Source organism: Saccopteryx leptura, chromosome 4 (genome assembly GCF_036850995.1).
Source record: "Saccopteryx leptura isolate mSacLep1 chromosome 4, mSacLep1_pri_phased_curated, whole genome shotgun sequence".
Lineage (NCBI taxonomy): Eukaryota > Metazoa > Chordata > Mammalia > Chiroptera > Emballonuridae > Saccopteryx > Saccopteryx leptura.
In genome coordinates this window covers 123,401,792-123,422,972 of record NC_089506.1, presented here as the reverse complement: position 1 = coordinate 123,422,972, position 21,181 = coordinate 123,401,792, and the positions used below count along the sequence as shown (strand labels likewise).

Sequence of the window (21,181 nt, the reverse complement as noted above, 5' to 3'; positions counted from 1 at the left end):
GTGTACATGGATCATTCTCAAGAATTGACCATATGTTGGGCCACAAAAATAACATCAGCAAATTCAGAAAAATCGAAGTTGTACCAAGCATATTTTCTGATCATAAAGCCTTGAAACTAGAATTCAACTGCAAAAAAGAGGAAAAAACCCCCACAAAAATGTGGAAACTAAACAACATACTTTTAAAAAATGAATGGGTCAAAGAAGAAATAAGCTGCAGAGATCAAAAGATATATACAGACAAATGAAAATGACAATACGACATATCAGAATCCATGGGGTGCAGCAAAAGCAGTGATAAGAAGGAAGTTCATATCACTTCAGGCCTATATGAACAAACAAGAGAGAGCCCAAGTGAACCACTTAACTTCACACCTTAAGGAACTGGATAAAGAAGAACAAAGACAACCCAAAACCAGCTGAAGAAAGGAGATAATAAAAATTAGAGCAGAAATCAATGAAATAGAGAACAGAAAAACTGTAGAAAAAATTAATAGAACAAGGAGGTGGTTCTTTGAAAAGATCAACAAAATTGACAAACCCCTGGCAAGACTTACCAAGGAAAAAAGAGAAAGAACTCATATAAACAAAATCCAAAATGAAAGAGGAGAAATCACCATGGACATCATAGATATACAAAGAATTATTGTAGAATACTATGAAAAACTTTATGCCACTAAATTCAACAACCTAGAAGAAATGGATAAATTCCTAGAACAATACTACCTTCCTAGACTGAGTCAAGAAGAAGCAGAAAGCCTAAAGAGACCAATTAGTAGGCAAGAAATAGAAAAAACTTTTTAAAAACCTCCCCAAAAATAAAAGTCCAGGCCCAGACGGTTATACTAGCGAATTCTATCAAACATTCAAAGAAGATTTGGTTCCTATTCTACTCAAAGTCTTCCAAAAAATTGAAGAAGAAGCAATACTTCCAAACACATTTTATGAGGCCAACATAACCCTCATACCGAATCCAGGCAAGGATGGCACAAAAAAAGAAAACTACAGACCAATATCTCTAATGAATACAGATGCTAAAATACTAAACAAAATACTAGCAAATCGAATACAACAACATATTAAAAAAAATAATACAGCATGATCAAGTGGGATTCATCCCAGTATCTCAAGGATGGTTCAACATACGTAAAATGGTTAACATAATACACCATATCAACAAAACAAAAAACAAAAAACACATGATTTTAATAATAGATGCAGAAAAGGCATTTGATAAAATACAACACAATTTTATGTTTAAGACTCTCAACAAAATGGGTATAGAAGGAAAATATCTCAATATGATAAAGGCCATATATGATAAACCATCAGCTAACATCATATTAAATGGCACAAAACTGAAGGCCTTCCCCCTTAAAACAGGAACAAGACAGGGTTGTCCACTCTCTCCACTCTTATTTAATGTGGTGCTAGAGGTTCTAGCCAGAGCAATCAGGCAAGGCAAAAAAATAAAAGGCATCCATATCGGAAAAGAAGTAAAGGTATCACTTTTTGCAGATGATATGATCCTATACATCGAAAACCCCTACTAGAAACAATAAGCCAAAACAGTAAGGTCACAGGATACAAAATTAACATACAAAAGTCCATAGCCTTCCTATATGCCAACAATGAAACATTTGAGAACGAACTAAAAAAACCAATCCCCTTCACGATTGCAACAACAAAAAAAATAAACCTAGGAATAAACATAACAAAGAATGTAAAGGACCTATATAATGAAAACTACAAAGCATTGTTAAGGGAAATCAAAAAAGATACAATGAGATGGAACAATATTCCTTGTTCTTGGGTAGGAAGAATAAATATAATCAAGATGGCCATATTACCCAAAGCAATATACAAATTTAATGCAATTCTGATCAAAATTCCAATGACATTTTTTAAAGAAATGGAACAAAAAATTATCAGGTTTATATGGAACTATAAAAAACCCCAAATAGCCAAAGCAATCCTAAAGAAAAAGAATGAAGCTGGGGGCATTACAATACCTGACTTCAAACTATATTATAGAGCCACGGCAATCAAAACAGCATGGTATTGGCAGAAAAATAGACATTCAGACCAATGGAACAGAGTAGAAAATGCAGAAATAAAACCACATATATATTCCTGCTAGGTGTTCAAAGTACAGTGCAATAGAAATTCAGTATCTGGCATCGTTGGTTTTCTTGGCTTTGTGCATGCTTAACTTGGTATTTCTATTGATACAGTATTTAAAAAAAACACCACATATATATGGTCAAGTAATTTTTGATAAAAGGGCCAACAACCCACAATGGAGAAAAGAAAGCCTCTTCAACAAATGGTGCTGGGAAAACTGGAAAGCCACATACAAAAGAATGAAACTCGACTACAGTTTGTCCGCTTGTACTAAAATTAATTCAAAATGGATCAAAGACCTAAATATAAGACCTGAAACAATAAAGTACATAGAAGAAGACATAGGTTCTAAACTCATGGACCTTGGTTTTAAAGAGCATTTTATGAATTTGACTCCAAAGGCAAGGGAAGTGAAGGCAAAAATAAATGAATGGGACTACATCAGACTAAGAAGTTTTTGCTCAGCAAGAGAAACTGACAACAAAATAAACAGACAGCCAACTAAATGGGAAATGATATTTTCAAACAACAGCTCAGATAAGGGCCTAATATCCAAAATATACAAAGAACTTATAAAACTCAACAACAAACAAGCAAACAATGCAATAAAAAAAATGGGAAGAGGACATGAACAGACACTTCTCTCAGGAAGAAATTCAAATGGCCAACAGATATATGAAAAGATGCTCATCTTCATTAATTATTAGAGAAATGCAAATCAAAACTGCAATGAGATACCACCTCACACCTGTTAAATTAGCTATTATTAACAAGACAGGTAATAGCAAATGTTGGAGAGGCTGTGGAGAAAAAGGAAACTTCATTCACTGTTGGTGGGAATGTAAAGTAGTACAACCATTATGGAAGAAAGTATGGTGGTTCCTCAAGAAACTGAAAATAGAACTACCTTATGACCCAGCAATACCTCTACTGGGTATATACCCCCAAAACTCAGAAACATTGATACATATAGACATATGCAGCCCCATGTTCATTGCAGCATTGTTCACAGTGTCCAAGACATGGAAACAACCAAAAAGCCCTTCAATAGAAGACTGGATAAAGAAGATGTGGCACATATACACTATGGAATACTACTCAGCCGTAAGAAATGATGACATCGGATCATTTACAAGAAAATGGTGGAATCTTGATAACATTATATGAAGTGAAATAACTAAATCAGAAAAAACCAAGAACTGCATGATTCCATACGTAGGTGGGACATAAAAACGAGACTAAGAGACATTGATAAGAGTGTGGTGGTTACAGGGGAAGGGGGGGGGGAGGAAAAGGGAGAGGGGGAGGGGCACAAAGAAAACTAGATAGAAGGTGACGGAGGACAGGACAATCTGACTTTGGGTGATGGGTATGCAACATAATTGATTGACAAGATAACCTGGACATGTTTTCTTTGAACATATGTACCCTGATTTATTGATGTCACCCTAGTAAAATTAATAAATAAATTAAAAAAAAAGAAAAAAAAAAGAATAGCTACTCAAAATATCTGTTTAAAGCTATTTTCCATATATTAATACTTTAATCATTCCTATTTGTAAAGACAGTAAGAATTTACTTTATTCACATTTTGAAGCAATAGTCCTTTAAAATAATTAATTGCAATAGAAAGACCCTGGAATTGACTCATGTATTCATTGGTTCATTTGATATTGGAGTGCTGGTCATCCATAAGGCATTAAACCATTTCTGTCATTTCTGTTAGGCATATCATCTTCATTGTGAAGTATTTGGAGGTTAATTACATGATCAAGAAAATTATTTTATGTATTTGACCTCAATATATTTATTTTAATTTATTTAATAGTATAAGGAAGAGCTTCAATTTTTTATTAGCACAGTTATAATTTTATTTTTATTTAATGTGAAGATAATTCTTAGTCTCATATTTAGAAACATCCTAATTCCTCATTTAAACACTGATGTAATGTCTGCTTAATTAATCTTTCTTTTTTTCCTTAAGGTATTTATGATGCAGGATCTATTACAACACATTAAAGTCAAACCTGACTCCAGTCTCTACAAGTCACTGGTAGGATTACTGAGTTTTTATAACCTGCTTTGGTTTGTTAATTATACCTGAATAGTCAAATAAAAATAAAATATTTTCTTTTAACAGATTTCAGGATTTGATAAAGAAAACCAAACAGGTAGAAGTCTTCATCTTTGTAGAGATATGTTAACATTTTTGTCATGTATTTTTTCTATAAAAGTATGAAACTAATTTTTAGGGAGAAGAACAGGGAATTTAGTTTGAATTACGATTTTTTATTTTTTTTACTGACAATACCAGGCCTTTTAAATAAACAGAACAATTCATCTGTTGTTTTGACAACTGTAGATCATTTCCTTCAAACGTCAATTTTTAATGGCTTTATATACTCAAGAAAATTGCAGACAGTATTAGTAGCCCCATAAATGGATTGAAAGTTTCTACAAGGTTGAAATCACACACAAAAAACAACTAACTTAGGCTAAGTATCTTTAGATCCTAGATACTGGTTTACAGAGTATTGTATTGATACTTGCTTAAAGAATTAATTATCTGTTCAGTGATATGTTTTAGGTCTTTAGTCTGAAGTATTTATATTGGCCTGACAAATTAATTTTGGCCTTGATAATCGCCTTTGTAGACTCCATAGCTGGATGAGACAGTATCAGTCTTTGCCTCCAGTTTCTGGCACTGAGCTCCTAAAACCCTTGTGACTTCCTCGGTGATAGGAGTGTCTTCTGTTCTAATGGAGCAATCTGGGTGGGCTCCCAGATGGTCCTGGGTGTCTCCTGGGTGAGGGCTGGTCACTGGAAAGACCAAGCCAGGATTAGAAACTTGGACTTTTCACTCCACATCCGCATTCCCTTGAGAAGGGAGAAGGACTAACAGTGGAGTCCATGATTGATTAGACCTAAGTGATGAAGTCTCCGTAAAATCCCCAAAGCTGAGGTTTGCAGAGCTGGGCAAGCGGTGTGTCCAGCTGGGGTGTAGAGGCTCCGTGCCCTTCCATACAGCATCTCACCTGGGCGTAGGGGCTCTGTGCTCTTCCATACACCATCTCACCGGGGCGTAGGGGCTCCGTGCCCTTCCGTACACCATCTCACCGGGGCGTAGGGGCTCCGTGCCCTTCCGTACACCATCTCACCGGGGCGTAGGGGCTCCGTGCCCTTCCGTACACCATCTCACCGGGGCGTAGGGGCTCCGTGCCCTTCCGTACACCATCTCACCGGGGCGTAGGGGCTCCGTGCCCTTCCGTACAGTATCTCACCGGGGCGTAGGGGCTCCGTGCCCTTCCGTACACCATCTCACCGGGGCGTAGGGGCTCCGTGCCCTTCCGTACAGCATCTCACAGGGGCGTAGGGGCTCCGTGCCCTTCCGTACACCATCTCACAGGGGCGTAGGGGCTCCGTGCCCTTCCATACACCATTTCACCGTACGTGTAGTTTCTATCTGGATGTTCACCTGGCTCCTTCAGCATATTCTTAAACAAAGTGGTAGAGCTAAGTTCACGTTTGCCTGCGTGGGTCTGAGCCCATCACCGGTGGCATCTGATTCTACCTCCGGACAGACCATATCGGAATTGAGATAATTGTAGATACCCAGAGGGGTCACACAGAGTTGCTTGGCGTGTGGAAAAGCCCCACACACATTTGGTGACCGGGCGTGACCAAGTGCTGTGCTATATGTCGTGTTCTCTGTAAAAGGAAAGGAGACTCGCAGGGAAGAGAGACCTAGCAGGGAAGAGCTGGGTTTTTCCCTCTATAGAAAGGGTGAAACTGAGTTTTGTTCCTCCACAACTGCTGTGACAGGGAAAGCATGGGCTAGGCTGACAATGGACTTTGTTGTGTGAGCATAAGCTGCGAAGTTGCCTGTGAGGCATAATTATTCTTGAGGTCTTTTACAACAGTCTGCAACATTATGTAGTACTACTTGAACGTTGTGCATGCCTGGATCTTGTCCGTTGTCATTGCTACTGCCCCCGCCAGGACATTTTTTCAGAACTTACCATTCAACAAACGCTGGAGTATCTACTCCCTGGCAACCATTAGTGTGTGACTTAGTTGCCTGGTCTCTTGGGAGTAATGTTAGCAGAGATAAGGAAAGAGGATCACAGGACATCTAGACTGCCTGCCAAGCAGGGCATGCCTGTGGGACTTCAGTACGGTAAGTGATGCTAGATAGAGACTTATTCTAAGCCAGTGCCATCCGGTGTACTTCTCTGTGATGGTGGGAATGACTGTGTCTCTGCTGTCTGATATGGTAGCCACTAGCCACACGTGGCTGTTGAGCATTTCAAAGATGGCTGGTGTGACTGAAGAACTGAAATTATAATTTAAATTCAAACACCTACATGTGAATAGTGGTTATCATATTGAACAGCACAAGTCTAAGGTATATAGCAGGTGTCTGTAGCTTAACTATTGTTTCAGAAAGAAATTAAGGCTTTAAAGGGATAATAAGAAACAGTCCACTTATTATCGGTATTTATAGTTATCTTTAAAAATAGCTTTTCGCTTTTACATACTCTCTTTTTAAATATTTCTGGTTCAGAAAGACAGCTAGCTGGCTAACAGCTTCTCCCGGCTTCACCCAGCATCCTAGTAAAACTTCTGAAACTCAGAAAAACTAGGAGGAGCAGACATGTCAGACATCCTAATGGCAAAGTTTGGATAGAACTTTTTGCTAGCAGTAAAATAGCCACTGTGAAAATGCAGAGATTTTAAAAATTGGTGGCTTCCAATGAAGAGACTGAGATGGTCAGAAAGCATGTAGGGAGGTATTTTGCACCGAACTGCTGTCTGTTCCGGGACAGGGACTTCAGTCTTATCTTCCATGTCTGTGCCCCACCGGGGTATTTTGAATGCACGTAACTGATCAGTTTTTCTCCTGCTGACGGAGCCTGCTGATTTTCCCACTCCCTTGTCCACACTTAAAGGATGATCAGAGTTTTCATCTTTGCAATCGTATTAGGAAAATCGGATTTCTCTGTCGTAGTATGTATTTGCGTCTATTTATTATTGTTTGTTATTGAACATTAAATTTTTCCTATAAACTCTTTTTATGCACTTTTTTATTTTCTTACTGATTTGTAAGAGTTCTTTGATATGAAAATTAATACTGTGTCCATTTTGTAGATTTCTTTTCCTGTGTATCATTTGTCTTTTGACTTTATTTTATACCATATACAAGTTCTTAATTTTATGTTGTTAAATATTTCTGTTTACCACTTCTAGATTTTTGTGTCATGCTTAGAAAGGATTTCCCTCAGAAATTATTCTTAAAAGATACGTAGTATAAGAAAGGATAATGTTATAAAACCAAACTTTATAAACAGTGTCTGAGCAATGTTTGAATGAAAGAAAGTTGTGAGACAAAACTGCATACATTATGTTTTTTAGGTTTTCTCCTGAAGTTTCTAAGAGAAGTAGCAGAATATCATCGTGATAAAGAAACTTGTGACGTGGACACCCAGACAAGTCTGGGTTTCCTAGCAAAGACACTCTTGATAATTGTAGGTGTCTTTCATAAATTTAAGTCTTGCTGCTTCCCTTCTGAATGGAGGAGATGACCTGCTTTACCATGTTACACGTGTGTCCCTAGTCCGGGAGGGATGTCAGCCGCAGACAGCATGCCCGTTTCCTCTGCTGTCACTGCTGGAAAGAACCAGCCCTGCTCTCCAGTGCTGCCCCTCCCTCCACGACCACCAGGGCGACACTGTCTAAAATCCATGGGGATGCAAAGGCCCACATTCTTGTTGGTTGGGTTGAACCTTCCACCGGGAGGCTCTTCCTGTATCTGATTTTACTTTATTTCATAGCTACTAGCGTGGGCAGATCCTATACTATTTGCATGCTAGAGAATATTCTAGAGACATCAGTGGCCCGTGGCTTCATTTTATAGTAGAGAAGGTAGAGGTAGCCCGAGGAAGGAAGCCCCTTGCAAACCCCCAGTCCGGGAGGCCCTGGTTCTGCATCCAGGTTCTGTGGGCTGACCCAGAGCCTGTGCCGCTGTGCGGCCTTTCTGCAGTGCCACTCTGCCCTGTAGTTGTGTGCTCCGGAGAGAAGGGAAACAGCCAGCTCACGTGCTGTGATGAATCCATTTCTGGGCCTTTCCTTACTCTTAAGGAGCACAGTGCCTTTAACTTGTAAGACAGTAAAAGTTCAGTTACCTTACTCGACTTCTGTCAGCCGTTTTCTCCTGTACATACTCTTCAGTGGCATTGGTGTTCACACGACTGGGCTGCTGCTCCCGGTCTGGGTGTGCACTCAGCTATGTGGTTGCTTCCTGCGCACGTTCGGCTCGAGGGCCGCGGGTCGCTGCAGAGGGCACTGGAATGAGACAGTCAGCAGCCCTGCCTTTAGTCCCAGTTATGCCTTTATGTAGTTGCTTAGCCCTCTGGGAGTCGCTTACACTCTGGGCATCCGTGTCCTTTGTCAAATGGAAGACTTGAAACTCAAGGTCTTTAATTTATATTTGAAGGTCAGTGTTTTGAACACATGACTCAACTTTCACTAAAGACCAATAAAAGAACTCGCTGCTTTGGCGGTTCAAGACTGGAAAGAGATGCCGGTGTTTTCTGATTTAAACTTTGATTTCTCTTTCCCTGACATTTTATGATGAAAATTCTCAAACATTCAAAACAATAGAAAGTTTTACAGTGAACACTTATACACCTAGATATCCTCTATCACTTATCTGTCCATTTATCTTAATTTTTAAAAATTACTTTACAGTAAACTGCAGACATCCATGCACACTCTTCTAAATATGCTCTTTGCTTTTGAACAGGCCTCTGGCCTCTTGTTTATTGACAACATTCCTCTATCCTGATTCCCTCTTTATTTTTTTTCCTTTTTAATAGCCAAGAAGCTGCAGGTTATTGATGATCAGTTTGCAGGTACTTATCCTCCTCATCCGAAGTTAGCATCTTTAGAAATGAAGCTAAATGAATATAAGAGAGAAATAAAACAGCAGCTTCAGGCAGAAATGCATGAAAAGGTAAGTTTAGGCCTGGCCTCTGGTCCGCCAGTGGATAAAGCGTCGACCTGGAACACTGAGGTTGCTGCTTTGAAACCCTGGGCTTGCCTGGTCAAGGCACATATGGGAGTTGATGCTTCCTGCTCCTCTCCCTTCTCTCTCTCTCTCTACTCTCTAAAATGAATTAAAAATACATTTAAATGATACTGTTAACAAAAATGACATTTTGCATGTCTTTTCATTCTTAATCTTAGGTATATAGGAAAATATCTAGAATCTATTAATGAACGTGATACTGCCTTTATGTGCGTGTTGTTTTCCTTTCCACTTGATGACATTTCTTTTTGCCTTTTGAGTGAATCCTGCAGGTACAGTGAATGAGACAAAACTAAAGATGAATTTAACTATTTAGAATAGTTAAACCTAAATGTTAAACATGAATGTTAAACCTAAACAATGGAGAACTTGTTACTATTTTTTTAGTATCGTTATTGGCATTTACAATTATTTGTGATCACTTGGCAGTTGAAGCATTTTAAAGAGAGTGAAATAGAAAAAATTAAAATGGAAGAGAAGAGAAAGTCTGAGAAGGAATTAGCACAGTTTCGGGATGACGTGGAAAGAACTTGTCAAGCAAAATCTGAAGCCCTCCTTTCTCGAGAAAAGATGTCCCTTGAGAGAATTCAAAGGCACCAGGAGGTAATATTTTAAAGTCACTGACTGGGTGGCTCTTTCCTGCTGCTGTTAGGAGATTGGCTCACAGTGCCGAAGTGAGGCAGGGCCACCTCTTTGCTGGAACAGTCGATGGTGCCAGGTCCTAGAGGAGTAAGAGGAACTGTGGGCAAGAGCACACGAGCAAGACTCAGCCTCAAAAAACCTAGCAGATTTCCTTCCTCAGGTTTGCCGGAAGGGAAAATGGGTAGGAATGGCCACGTCAGGAGTGGAAGTCGCTCTGAGTGAGTGGCGGATGTGAGGTTAGGCAGCAAGCTTGAGGAGAGGACCAGGGCTAGGAAGTTGCTGCCCGGGGGCAGGGAAGAGCAGCTCAGAAGCAGACAGGGCAGCTGAACTGTTTTGGGGGCCCTGCTGCGGCGAGCAGCTTGGAGGTGAAGTAGACCAAACCAAGTTCTGTGGGTGACTGTTCTGTTGTAGCTCTCCGGAGGGCTTGGAAGGCCAGCGAGGTCCGAAGGTAGGGGTATTTGGAGAATGTAGCCTTACAGAGCTAGCTGAATTGATGTGAGTTGAGAAAGGCAGCCTGTTTAGTTGAAGACTCGGGTTCGGCACGATGGTGAGGGGACCCGGAGGACAGGGTGGGTGGCTACTCATCTAGGGAGGAGGGTGCGCTCCGGGGCAGTCTCGCAGACACGGAGTAGGTCTGGGGAGACTGGCGGGTGGAAGAATAAGGGGAGACCGAGAGGACAGAGTTGCAGGCTGAGGTGTCAGATGAATTTGGACACCAAAAACAGTGTGTGTCCATTAGAGCAAAGGTGAAGGTCCCTGGAGTAGAGGAGTCCAGCACTGCAAGTATCATCCAGGTGTCCACTGGAGCTTGTCACCTGGGAAAGTGACTGGACAGGAGCTGGAGGGGGTGAGGAGTGGCGGGAAGTGCGTGTCGGCAGGAGGGATTGGATCCACTCCTTTCGGAAAAACAGGTTCCTGTCCCAAGGGTGTGTCAGACCAGACTGGGTTTGGGGCACGATTTCCTGTATATAGCCAGAACAACGGTACCAGGAGACGGCGGAAGTCAGAGCCTTCCTCCTGGCATCAACCCTTGCTTGGGGCTTCTCAGTGAGACCCAGTTATTAATGGTAATTGCACCCCCTCTGTGATTTTATAGAGCATTTCTGGGAATTGGGCTCATCTTAGCTATGATGATGATGATGATGATCTTAGGTCTGATGATGATGATCATTTTAACTATGATGATGATTTTAGCTATGATGATGATAATGATCTTAGCTGTGATGATGATGATGATTTTAGCTATGATGATGGTGATTTTAGCTATGATGATGATTTTAGCTATGATGATGATAATGATCTTAGCTGTGATGATGATGATGATTTTAGCTATGATGATGGTGATTTTAGCTATGATGATGATTTTAGCTATGATGATGATAATGATCTTAGCTATGATGATGATTTTAGCTATGATGATGATGATCTTAGCTGTGATGATAATGATGATCTTAGCTGTGATGATAATCATTTTAGCTATGATGATGATGATCTTAGCTGTGATGATGATGATTTTAGCTATGATGATGATGATTATCTTAGCTATGATGATGATTTTAGCTATGATGATGATGTCATCATTTTAGCTATGATGATGATGATGATTTTAGCTATGATGATGATGATGATCATTTTAGCTATGATGATGATGATGATGATCTTAGCTATGATGATGATCATCATCATTTTAGCCAAGGGTCCCCAAACTACGGCCCGTGGGCCACATGTGGCTCCCTGAGGCCATTTATCTGGCCCTGGCTGCACTTCCGGAAGGGGCATCTCTTTCATTGGTGGTCAGTGAGAGGAGCACAGGATGCATCCTGTGCTCCTGGAGTACTGTATGTGGCGTTGCTCACGTACAGTACTACTTCCAGTGATGTGGGATGCACGCGTCACGGCTCCGGAAGTGCGTCATATCACTTGTTACGGTTAGCAGTGACAAATATGGAACTGGACATTGACCATCTCATTAGCCAAAAGCAGGCCCATAGTTCCCATTGAAATACTGGTCAGTTTGTTGATTTAAATTTACCTGTTCTTTATTTTAAATATTGTATTTGTTCCTGTTTTGTTTTTTTACTTTAAAATAAGATATGTGCAGTGTGCATAGGGATTTGTTCATTGTTTTTTTTATAGTCCGGCCCTCCAACAGTCTGAGGGACAGTGAACTGGCCCTCTGTGTAAAAAGTTTGGGGACCCCTGATTTTAGCTATGATAATGATGATGATGATCTTAGCTATGATGATGATGATGATCATTTTAACTATGATGGTGATGATCATTTTAGCTATGATGATGATGATGATGATGATGATGATTTTAGCGATGATGATGATGATGAAGAGGAGGAGGAGGAGGAGGATGGAAGCGCAGGTCTTTGAGATGATTGGATTGTATTCAGACCATCACTTTCATCTTCACGATGGGTGACTGACTGGATCAGATCAACCACTTAGTAAACAGCCCCGAGTCCCCATTTAGTTAATGGATTCTCAGAAGGTTCTGGAGAAGGCTGTTGTCCTCATAAAGTACCATGCCTTTTCTCCATCACCTGGAATGTCCTTCCCCTTCTCTCCCGAAGAAAACTGCCTTGTCCTTCGAACTCCAGCTTGAGTGTCACCTCCTACTGATGCCTTCCCTGCCTCCCACTGTGGCCTCATTTAGGCGTCATTCTTGCCGTGGACCGTGAATTCTGGTTTTGAAATCATCACGTTGTGGCAGGATTGTTTCTCTCCTCTAGTGAAGTGAAGTTTTTAAAAGATGGGACAGCATCTCTCCATCTTTGTATCCAGCTCCCAGTGTGTTTTTTGACATAATCGGTAAATTCTCACAGTGCACACACAAATGGAAGCATGGCCTGTTTATTCAGGGGTTCATAGGAGCTTGCTAATGCTGAGTCGTAATGACCCTTGGATTGAAACTTTCAGACAACTGAACCTTGGGGATTTGGTTTTGTTAAGTTTTATTGCTGAATGTGCATTTTGTTGTTGTTTTGTGTTTTCACTGTAGAACTTATCAGAATTTTAAATAAGTGTTTGAGAGATGGTAAGTAGTATAATTACACAAGGGATGTTAGGACTACAGGGTAACATAGCTTAACAGTCATTGGGGAAAGAGGCAATTTTTGTGCAGCCCATCCAGGCAGAAAGCATACCTTGAAGTGGAACCTCTTTTTTTTTTTTTTTTTTTTTTTCTGAAGCTAGAAACGGGGATAGACAGTCAGACAGACTCCTGCATGCGCCTGACTGGGATCCACCCGGCACGCCCACCAAGGGGCGACGCTCTGCCCACCAGGGGGCGATGCTCTGCCCCTCTGGGGCGTCGCTCTGTTGCGACCAGAGCCACTCTAGTGCCTGGGGCAGAGGCCAAGGAGCCATCCCCAGCGCCCGGGCCATCTTTGCTCCAATGGAGCCTCAGCTGCGGGAGGGGAAGAGAGAGACAGAGAGGAAGGAGAGGGGGAGGAGTGGAGAAGCAGATGGGCGCTTTTCCTGTGTGCCCTGGCCGGGAATTGAACCCGGGACTTCTGCACGCCAGGCCGACGCTCTACCACTGAGCCAACCGGCCAGGGCCTGAAGTGGAAACTCTTGAAAGTAAAATGGTTACTCTAAATGTCCGTACATCGATTTTTTTGGAATTTAGGAAGACTCTATTAGTTCACATCTGTTTTTTTTAGCTTGCTTGCTTAAAATGAATGCTTTCCTGTACAGATGGAAACAAAGGAAATTTACGCTCAAAGGCAACTTCTGTTAAAAGATATAGATTTGCTAAGAGGCAGAGAAGCGGAGCTGAAGCAAAGAACTGAAGCTTTTGAATTGTAAGTAATATGTTCTCATTTTGGATATTCAGAATCTATGAGATTAAAAAGAACTAAACATGTCTAAGTGTTCTAATGCTAATTGGCAAGTAGAGTTCTTGGTTATAAAGGTGCTATCACCTGGCTTTAAAAGGCACAACTTAAGAGAAACAAAGACTAGGATCTCGCTTTTGAAATATTAGACGTTAGGATGAAAAGCAGAATGTGATACCATCATCAGACTACAATGAAACCCGACAAATAATTTGAAGAATCTAATAATTCTTTAAAGAATCCTATTGCACATTTATGTTCAGTCATTCAGATCTAATGGTTGCATGTGCCCATGGTACTGAATTTCAGAGATGTTTATCTGTCTGTTATCCGAGGAAATTCAACGGCTCTCACTTGACTTGTGTTGGGTGAAACTGTCCTGTGATAGATGTGTGTACTTTTTCTGTGTGGTCACAGATGTTTCATTCTCAAATCATAACTGGGATAAATAGCAAGCTCATCACTCTTGAATTTATGGAATAAGCTTTCTTTCCTATTAGATTCTGTTACCGACACTCATAGATACTTGTATTTCATTAAAGGATTTGTCTTCATCTTCACTAATGTCATTCTCTCATTTGTATAGGCTTGAATCATTTGATTTTCCCTCTCTGCCAACCTTACTCTCTTTTTGGTAGTACTGAAATGGTTAACTAACAAAGTTTGGGTGGAGATAGCTTATGATTATACTATCACTTTACCTCCACTTTCCCTAACTGTTCCTCCCTGCTAAGCATATAGGGTGCAGTGTTTTTCAACCGCCAGTCTGAAAAACAGTTAACCACCCTAATATTGTAAGAAGCTTATAGACCCAGTGATTATAGCCTCTGTAGTCTTCATACAGCATCAGGGTGGTTAACTCTTGTGGACCTGCACGAAATTTCTGGCGGACCGGCAGTTGAAAACCACTGTTTCACTGCTCCTTTGCTTTACGGATTAGTCAGCAGAGGGAGCTGACACACTGCTTTTTTATCCTTTGCTTGGCATAGTCAGTGTTCCCTAGCACTTCTCACGGCTTGATCTAAGTACCCGTGAACCTGATTACCTGGCTCTGGAATTGATTTGTGCTTCATTTAAGGTCTCACTATGAAGACCATTCCATTCTTCAGTATTTGGAAGTTGTAATTGATCATGTATCGTTTGCTGTCTCTTTCAGCACTCTTTTCCGTATTCAATCTCTAGATTATTAAATGCCAAAACCAATCTTCTACCTTTAATACCTATGGGCTAATCAATTAACTCTCATAGAAACAGTCTTATAGAAGAAACGAGCACTAAAGTAACTTAAGTTTGGACCTAACATCATTCTTTCCCCTCTGCCTTGATTATGGCCACTTCTCACCTGTGACCATTTTTAAGTGTGAACCGTCTTCTGTGAAAAAGCATTTTGGCCTTGCCGCTTTCACACTCCCTCCAGTCTGGTGCCACTGTATATAGTTCCATCTGCTGTGTGAGAACCATCGTAACTCGGTCCGTTCATAGAATAGATGGAAGACTTCTGGCTCTTTCTGTTTATTTCCCAGTGGTGACAGTCACAGAACAGTTTTAGTCTGTGGAGCTAAAATCACATGTTGTTTTTTCCCCTATTGTCTTTATTTCAGGTATTGTAGTTTTTTATTTGCTCTTTGTATTTTTGCTAATTTCAGGGCCCAGAAGCTACAAGAAGAAAAAAATAAAAGCATGACGGATGCACTTAGGAGACGGGAGCTGAATATAAAGAATATGGAGGAGGCCTATGACCAGAGGCTCAAGGGTGAAATTCTAAAGTAATTGGCATTTTTTAAAAAATAATATGTTTGAATTAAGTTGATGGAAACATGGCAACAGTAATGAAGTAGATAAGATGAACATTTTATGGTGAAAAAGTTAATGTTTAAGAAAATACCTGTTTTCATTGACGGTCAAATCAAGGCTTTCCCATGAGTATTTGAGTTCAGATAGTTTGAAAACAATACATAGAGACAATAACATTCTCTGCTTGCTCTCACTCATAGCTTCTCTAACAGGTATCAAGGGCCTGCGATTTGCTGTAGTTTTTAGGGCACCTTGTGACTTGCACTGCTGATGAGCTGTGAAGTTTGAATTATGATCACTTTTATGTCTCTTTTCCTCTACCCCACTTGTACTGCCACTAGGATGGGGGTATATGACACTTTATAAGTTATTCTATCTAGTGGTTTAGTATTTGTCAGTGAGCATATACCTTGTAGTCCTTCAAGATTCTGCAAAGAGCCTGGCCTGTGGTGGCGCAGTGGATAAACCTTCTGCCTGGAATGCCAAGGTAGCTGGTTCGAAACCCTGGGCTTCCCTGGTCAAGGCACATACCACAAGCAAGCAATGAACAACTAGCCTGAAACAACTATGAGTTGTTACTTCCCATTCCATGCTCCCCTTTCTCTCCTGTCTCTGTAAAATCAATAAAGTATTTAAAAAAAAAAAAAAGATTCTGCAAAGACAGGATAGAAAGAAACAAACTGAAATTAAGTATATGAAGCAAAAAAAGTGATACAGAGAAAAGAAAATAAGGATAACTGTGGTTACTGTGGCTTTTCTATAGTCTGAGTTATTGTGACTAATATCTTAGCGCAGAGACATTAAGCCCATTTGGTAACCTTTTCCTCTAATGCTCAGTGTAATGCCTGGTACATAATAAGTGTTCAGTTAGTATTCGTGAGTAAATGAATTCCTGGTGAAGAGATGACTCATGTGAGCTGCTCTGGTATTTCATAATCATTGACCTCTTTCTGCTGCCTTGCCCATAATTTGTTATTGATAATTCCATTGCATAGCACTTGCAGAGGTTTCTTAAGGTTATTCTTTAAAAGAATTTTAATAAAAAATAAAGTACCTTTCCATGTGTCAATTTTGAAATGATGGGTGATCTCTCTACATATTTGAGGTCAGCTTCTCAAATATAGTAGCAAACACTAAAGTATCTGTAGTTGTTAAACTCTTAGGAAAAACGGAATACGTGTTTGTTAACTTGACACCGCTATGGAGATCGTGAACTGTTTGGTGTTATTTGTCTGCGCTGGGTCTCCTCTAAGACTTTGGCAAGTGTTGGTGTCGGAAGGTACTCACCACACCACAGGAGTGCTTCTCTTCCTTCCTACTTTCTCTGAACCAAAAAGTCTGCTAGTCACGGTTGGTCGAGATAAGTAAAACTGCTTGAAAATGTGCCTTTTGGTATTGCTAGCGCAGGTATAAAAGTGTTGGCAGTTGGCTCTCAGTACTGTGCTCAGCACCCAAGGCAGAGTTCTTCTGGTAGGAATGGAGGGGAGACAAGGAGGTGGGTTGGAAGTGACTGACTGCTTTTTACAAAACAAACGTATAAGAGTTTATTTGAGCCAAACTGATAACATACATAAACCAGGGTGCAAGACCTCAAATGCTTCTAAAATTATGTATTTTTAAAAATTAATTTTAGAGGGATAGGAAGGGAGGGAGAGAGAGGTGTGCATCAATGTGTTGTTCCACTTCTTTATGCATTCAGTGGTTTATTCCTGTATGTGCCCTGACCGCGGATTGAACCTGAAACCTTGGCGTATTGGAACAGCACTCTAACCAACTGAGCTTACTGGCCAGGGCTGGAAGCGACTGACTTCTCTCTTTTGGTATTTAGAGTCAGTTGTATACTGTGTAAATTTAACTTACTTTTTTGCGTCAGTCCAGACCAATGTGCAATTATTGTTCTCAGTAACCTCACAATAACATGAGTTTTGGGGACCTGGTTTACAGGATCGCATCAGGCTGTTACTGGACTTTGTCTACTCAGAATTTGAATCTCTGGCCATATACTGAGAGACCTTGACATTACGCATGGCCATGTTCAGAGCCATAGATAAGCTCACACACTGATAGACTATGATCTCTCCAGGAAAGGGAGAAAAATCTCACTTTTAGCCATTCTGATATTCAGGTATCAACTTGAGCTAAAAGATGACTATATCGCCAGAACGAACAGACTGGTTGAAGACGAAAGGAAGAATAAAGGTGATTCTTGGGGAGGGGGCTGTACTTTTCATTTCTGATATAGGTTATTAGCTTGCTACATTGGTTATGTTATATGTTGTGTGTTTGTGTGTGTGTGTGTGTGTTATATCTACACTGCTCACAAAAATTAGGGGATAGTTTATCGCTTCATATTCATTTTGAAATATCCCCGAATTTTTGTGAGCAGTACATATAAAAGCTTATACTTCATTGCTACTATAAAATTACACCTTTTAATTTTACAAGATATAAAAAATAATCTTGCCTTTCACTGTGCTTTGGCAAACCTTCGTGTATTTTAACGTTTTGTATATTAACAAAGGTCAGTGACTTACTGGCAGGATTTTATCCAACTTTACATGTTTTGGGGTTTTTTTTAATAAGAAAAGAAATATATATGAAACTGTGAGTAAGTAGTATATTCAGTATTTTTTCCCCATCTACCCCCCTCCCTCCCCTTTGGCAACCATCAGCTTATCTGTATCTGTGGGTCTGTTTTTGATTTTTTTAAAATTTATTTGGTTTTTCTTATTTAGATTCCACATATAAGTTACATTGTATAAGTTAATTATATAGTAGTTATCTTTCTCTGATTTATTTCACTTACACTCTTTAGGTCCATCCATGTTGTCGCCAATGGCAAGATGTCATTCCTTTATATTGTTATAAATAATATTCTGTTGTGTATATATGCACCACGTCTTCTTTACCCACTTATCTGTTAATAGTTCTAGGAAGTTTCTTGTGACGAGAAACTGGTTGCTTCCATATCTTGGCTGTTACTGTAATGCTGCAGTGAACACAGGGGTACACACGTATATCTTTTTGAAGTAGTGTTTTTCAGAGATACCCTGAGAAGTAGACTTGCTGGATCATATGGCAGCTCTAGTTTTAATATTTTGAGGCACCTCCATACTGTTTTCTGTAGTGGATGCCCTAATTTATAGTCCCACCAACAGTGTGTGAGGGTTCCCTTTCCCCACAGCCTCGCCAACACTTGCTGTTTGTTGACTTATTGATGGTAGCCCATCTGACAGGTGTGAGGTGATATCTCAGTGTGGTTTTAACCATGAGAGTTCATTTTTTTTACTTATGGAAAACTTTATTTTAACTTCCCTTTCTCCTGTGACAATTCCTTATTTCTTTTACTTTTTTTTTTTTTTTTTTTTTTTAACAGAGACAGAGTCAGAGAGAGGGATAGATATAGATAGGGACAGAGTCAGGGACGGAGAGAGATGGGAAGCATCAATCATCAGTTTTTCATTGCGACACCTTAGTTGTTCATTGATTGCTTTCTCATACGTGCCTTGACCAGTAGATGGGTTACAGCAGACCGAGTAATCCCTTGCCGAGCCAGAGACCTTGGGTCCAAGCTAGTGAGCTTTGCTCAAACCAGATGAGCCCGCGCTCAAGCTGGTGACCTCGGGGTCTCGAACCTGGGTCCTCTGCATCCCAGTTCGACGCTCTATTCACTGCGCCACCGCCTGGTCAGGCTCTTTTACTTCTTATGTGTATATGTATTAAAATAACTTTAGATGGATTTTTATTTATTTATTTATTTATTTATTTATTTATTTTTGTATTTTCCCAAAGTTAGAAGTGGGGAAGCAGCCAGACAGACTCCCGCATGTGCCCACCTGGGATCCACCCAGCATGCCCACCAGGGGGCGATGCTCTGCCCATCTGGGGTGTTGCTCCGTTGCACCCAGAGCCATTCTAGCACCTGAGGTGGAGGCCATGGAGCTGTCCTCAGCGCCTGGGCCAACTTTGCTCCAGTGGAGCCTTGGCTGCAGGAGAGGAAGAGAGTGATAGAGACAGGAAAGAGAGGGGGAGGGGTGAAGAAGCAGATGGGCGCTTCTCCTCTGTGCCCTGACTGGGAAACAAACCCAGGACTTCCACACACTGGGCCGACAGTCTACCACTGAGCCAACCGGCCAGGGCCTAGATTGATTTTAGAATGAGTGGAAGGGAAAGGGGCCGAGGGAGGGTTGGGTGGGAGAGAGAAATATCAGTTTGTTGTCCCACTTACTTGTGCATCCAGTGTTTGATTCTTGTGTGTTGCCTGACTGGGGACTGAATCTGTAATCGTGACGTATTGGGACAACACTCTAACCAAGTGAGCTACCTGGTCAGGGCTAATATATTTTTATGCTTCAAGATATTTTCACTTGGCATATAACCCCCTAAAGCAGGCATCCCCAAACTACGGCCCGTGGGCCGCATGTGGCCACCTGAAACCATTTATACAGCTCCCGCTGCACTTCCGGAAAGGGGCACCTCTTTCACTGGTGGTCAGTGAGAGGAGCACTGTATGTGGCGGCCCCCTAATGGTCTGAGGGACAGTGAACTGGCCCCCTGTGTAAAAAGTTTGGGGACCCCTGCCCTAAACTGTTGTGTATGTTAACCCAGGACTGCATAATTTTTCAGTCTCCAGATAGATTACATTTCAGTATAGTTCTAGGAACTTTATTGTGACAAGAAGTTGAACTTTAGGTGGAAATTTCAAGGGAATTCTTGGAGTAAACTAGGGCTGGTTACTTGATGTTGACCTGTAAGGTCACCCAGTGTGTGGCTGCTCCTTTGTGACTTTCCTGTGATGACTAAGACTTCTTTTGGAATTGGTACCATCATGTTGTCATCAAATTATTATATTTTAGAATTTGATTTATTGATTTTAGAGAACGGGCGGGGAGGAAGAGGAAGCATCAACTTGCAGTTGCTTCTCATAGGTGCCTTGACTGGGCAATCCCAGGGTTTCAGACTGGTGACCTCAGTATTCCAGGTCGTCACTTTGTCCACTGTGCCAGCACAGGTCAGGTACAAATTATTTTTTGAGGATATAGCTACATAGACTTGTATTAGCTGAAGTGAAAATGACAAAACAGTGACTATAATATCCTAAGACAAGTCTTTGTCTCTGAGGAAGTTCTGATCTGTTGGCATGAGGGGTCTGAACACATGCTGTGAGTGTGGCTGGTGTGTGTAGCACAGGGAAGTTCAGCACAGAGGTGACTCTTAGAAGTAACTTCCCAGCACTTGCTGGGTAACGGGACTTATTCCTTCTTTGCCCCACTGGTTTTTAAACTATCATATTTAACTCTGACATCTCCTAGTTTAGATTATGAAACAATGCTCATTAGGTCTTAAATATTGGCCATGGATTTTTTTTTTTTTTAATTTTCTCTGAAGCTGGAAACGGGGAGAGACAGTCAGACAGACTCCCGCATGCGCCCGACCAGGATCCACCTGGCACGCCCACCAGGGGGCAATGCTCTGCCCCTCCGGGGCGTCGCTCTGCTGTGACCAGAGCCACTCCAGCGCCTGGGGCAGAGGCCAAGGAGCCATCCCCAGCGCCCGCGCCATCCCTGCTCCAATGGAGCCTCAGCTGCGGGAGGGGAAGAGAGAGAGACAGAGAGGAAGGAGGGGGGGTGGAGAAGCAAATGGGCGCTTCTCCTATGTGCCCCGGCCGGGAATCGAACCCGGGTCCC

At 41.2% G+C, this 21,181-nt stretch overlaps 1 protein-coding gene and 1 pseudogene across 1 annotated transcript in view; both read left to right on the top strand.

Moving 5' to 3' along the window:
• The window catches only part of LOC136404235 (centriole and centriolar satellite protein OFD1-like), a 59,150-nt gene that overhangs the window by 13,029 nt on the left and 24,940 nt on the right, over nucleotides 1-21,181 (top strand). Inside the window, exons 2-9 of the mRNA XM_066383625.1 lie at nucleotides 4,109-4,177; nucleotides 4,265-4,295; nucleotides 7,537-7,653; nucleotides 9,000-9,136; nucleotides 9,641-9,814; nucleotides 13,561-13,667; nucleotides 15,347-15,466; nucleotides 17,620-17,693. Of these exons, the coding sequence (XP_066239722.1) occupies nucleotides 4,109-4,177; nucleotides 4,265-4,295; nucleotides 7,537-7,653; nucleotides 9,000-9,136; nucleotides 9,641-9,814; nucleotides 13,561-13,667; nucleotides 15,347-15,466; nucleotides 17,620-17,693 (829 nt within the window). The remainder of the gene's footprint in view (nucleotides 1-4,108; nucleotides 4,178-4,264; nucleotides 4,296-7,536; nucleotides 7,654-8,999; nucleotides 9,137-9,640; nucleotides 9,815-13,560; nucleotides 13,668-15,346; nucleotides 15,467-17,619; nucleotides 17,694-21,181) is intronic.
• Nucleotides 2,107-2,236, top strand: LOC136404695 (small nucleolar RNA SNORA8; annotated as a pseudogene).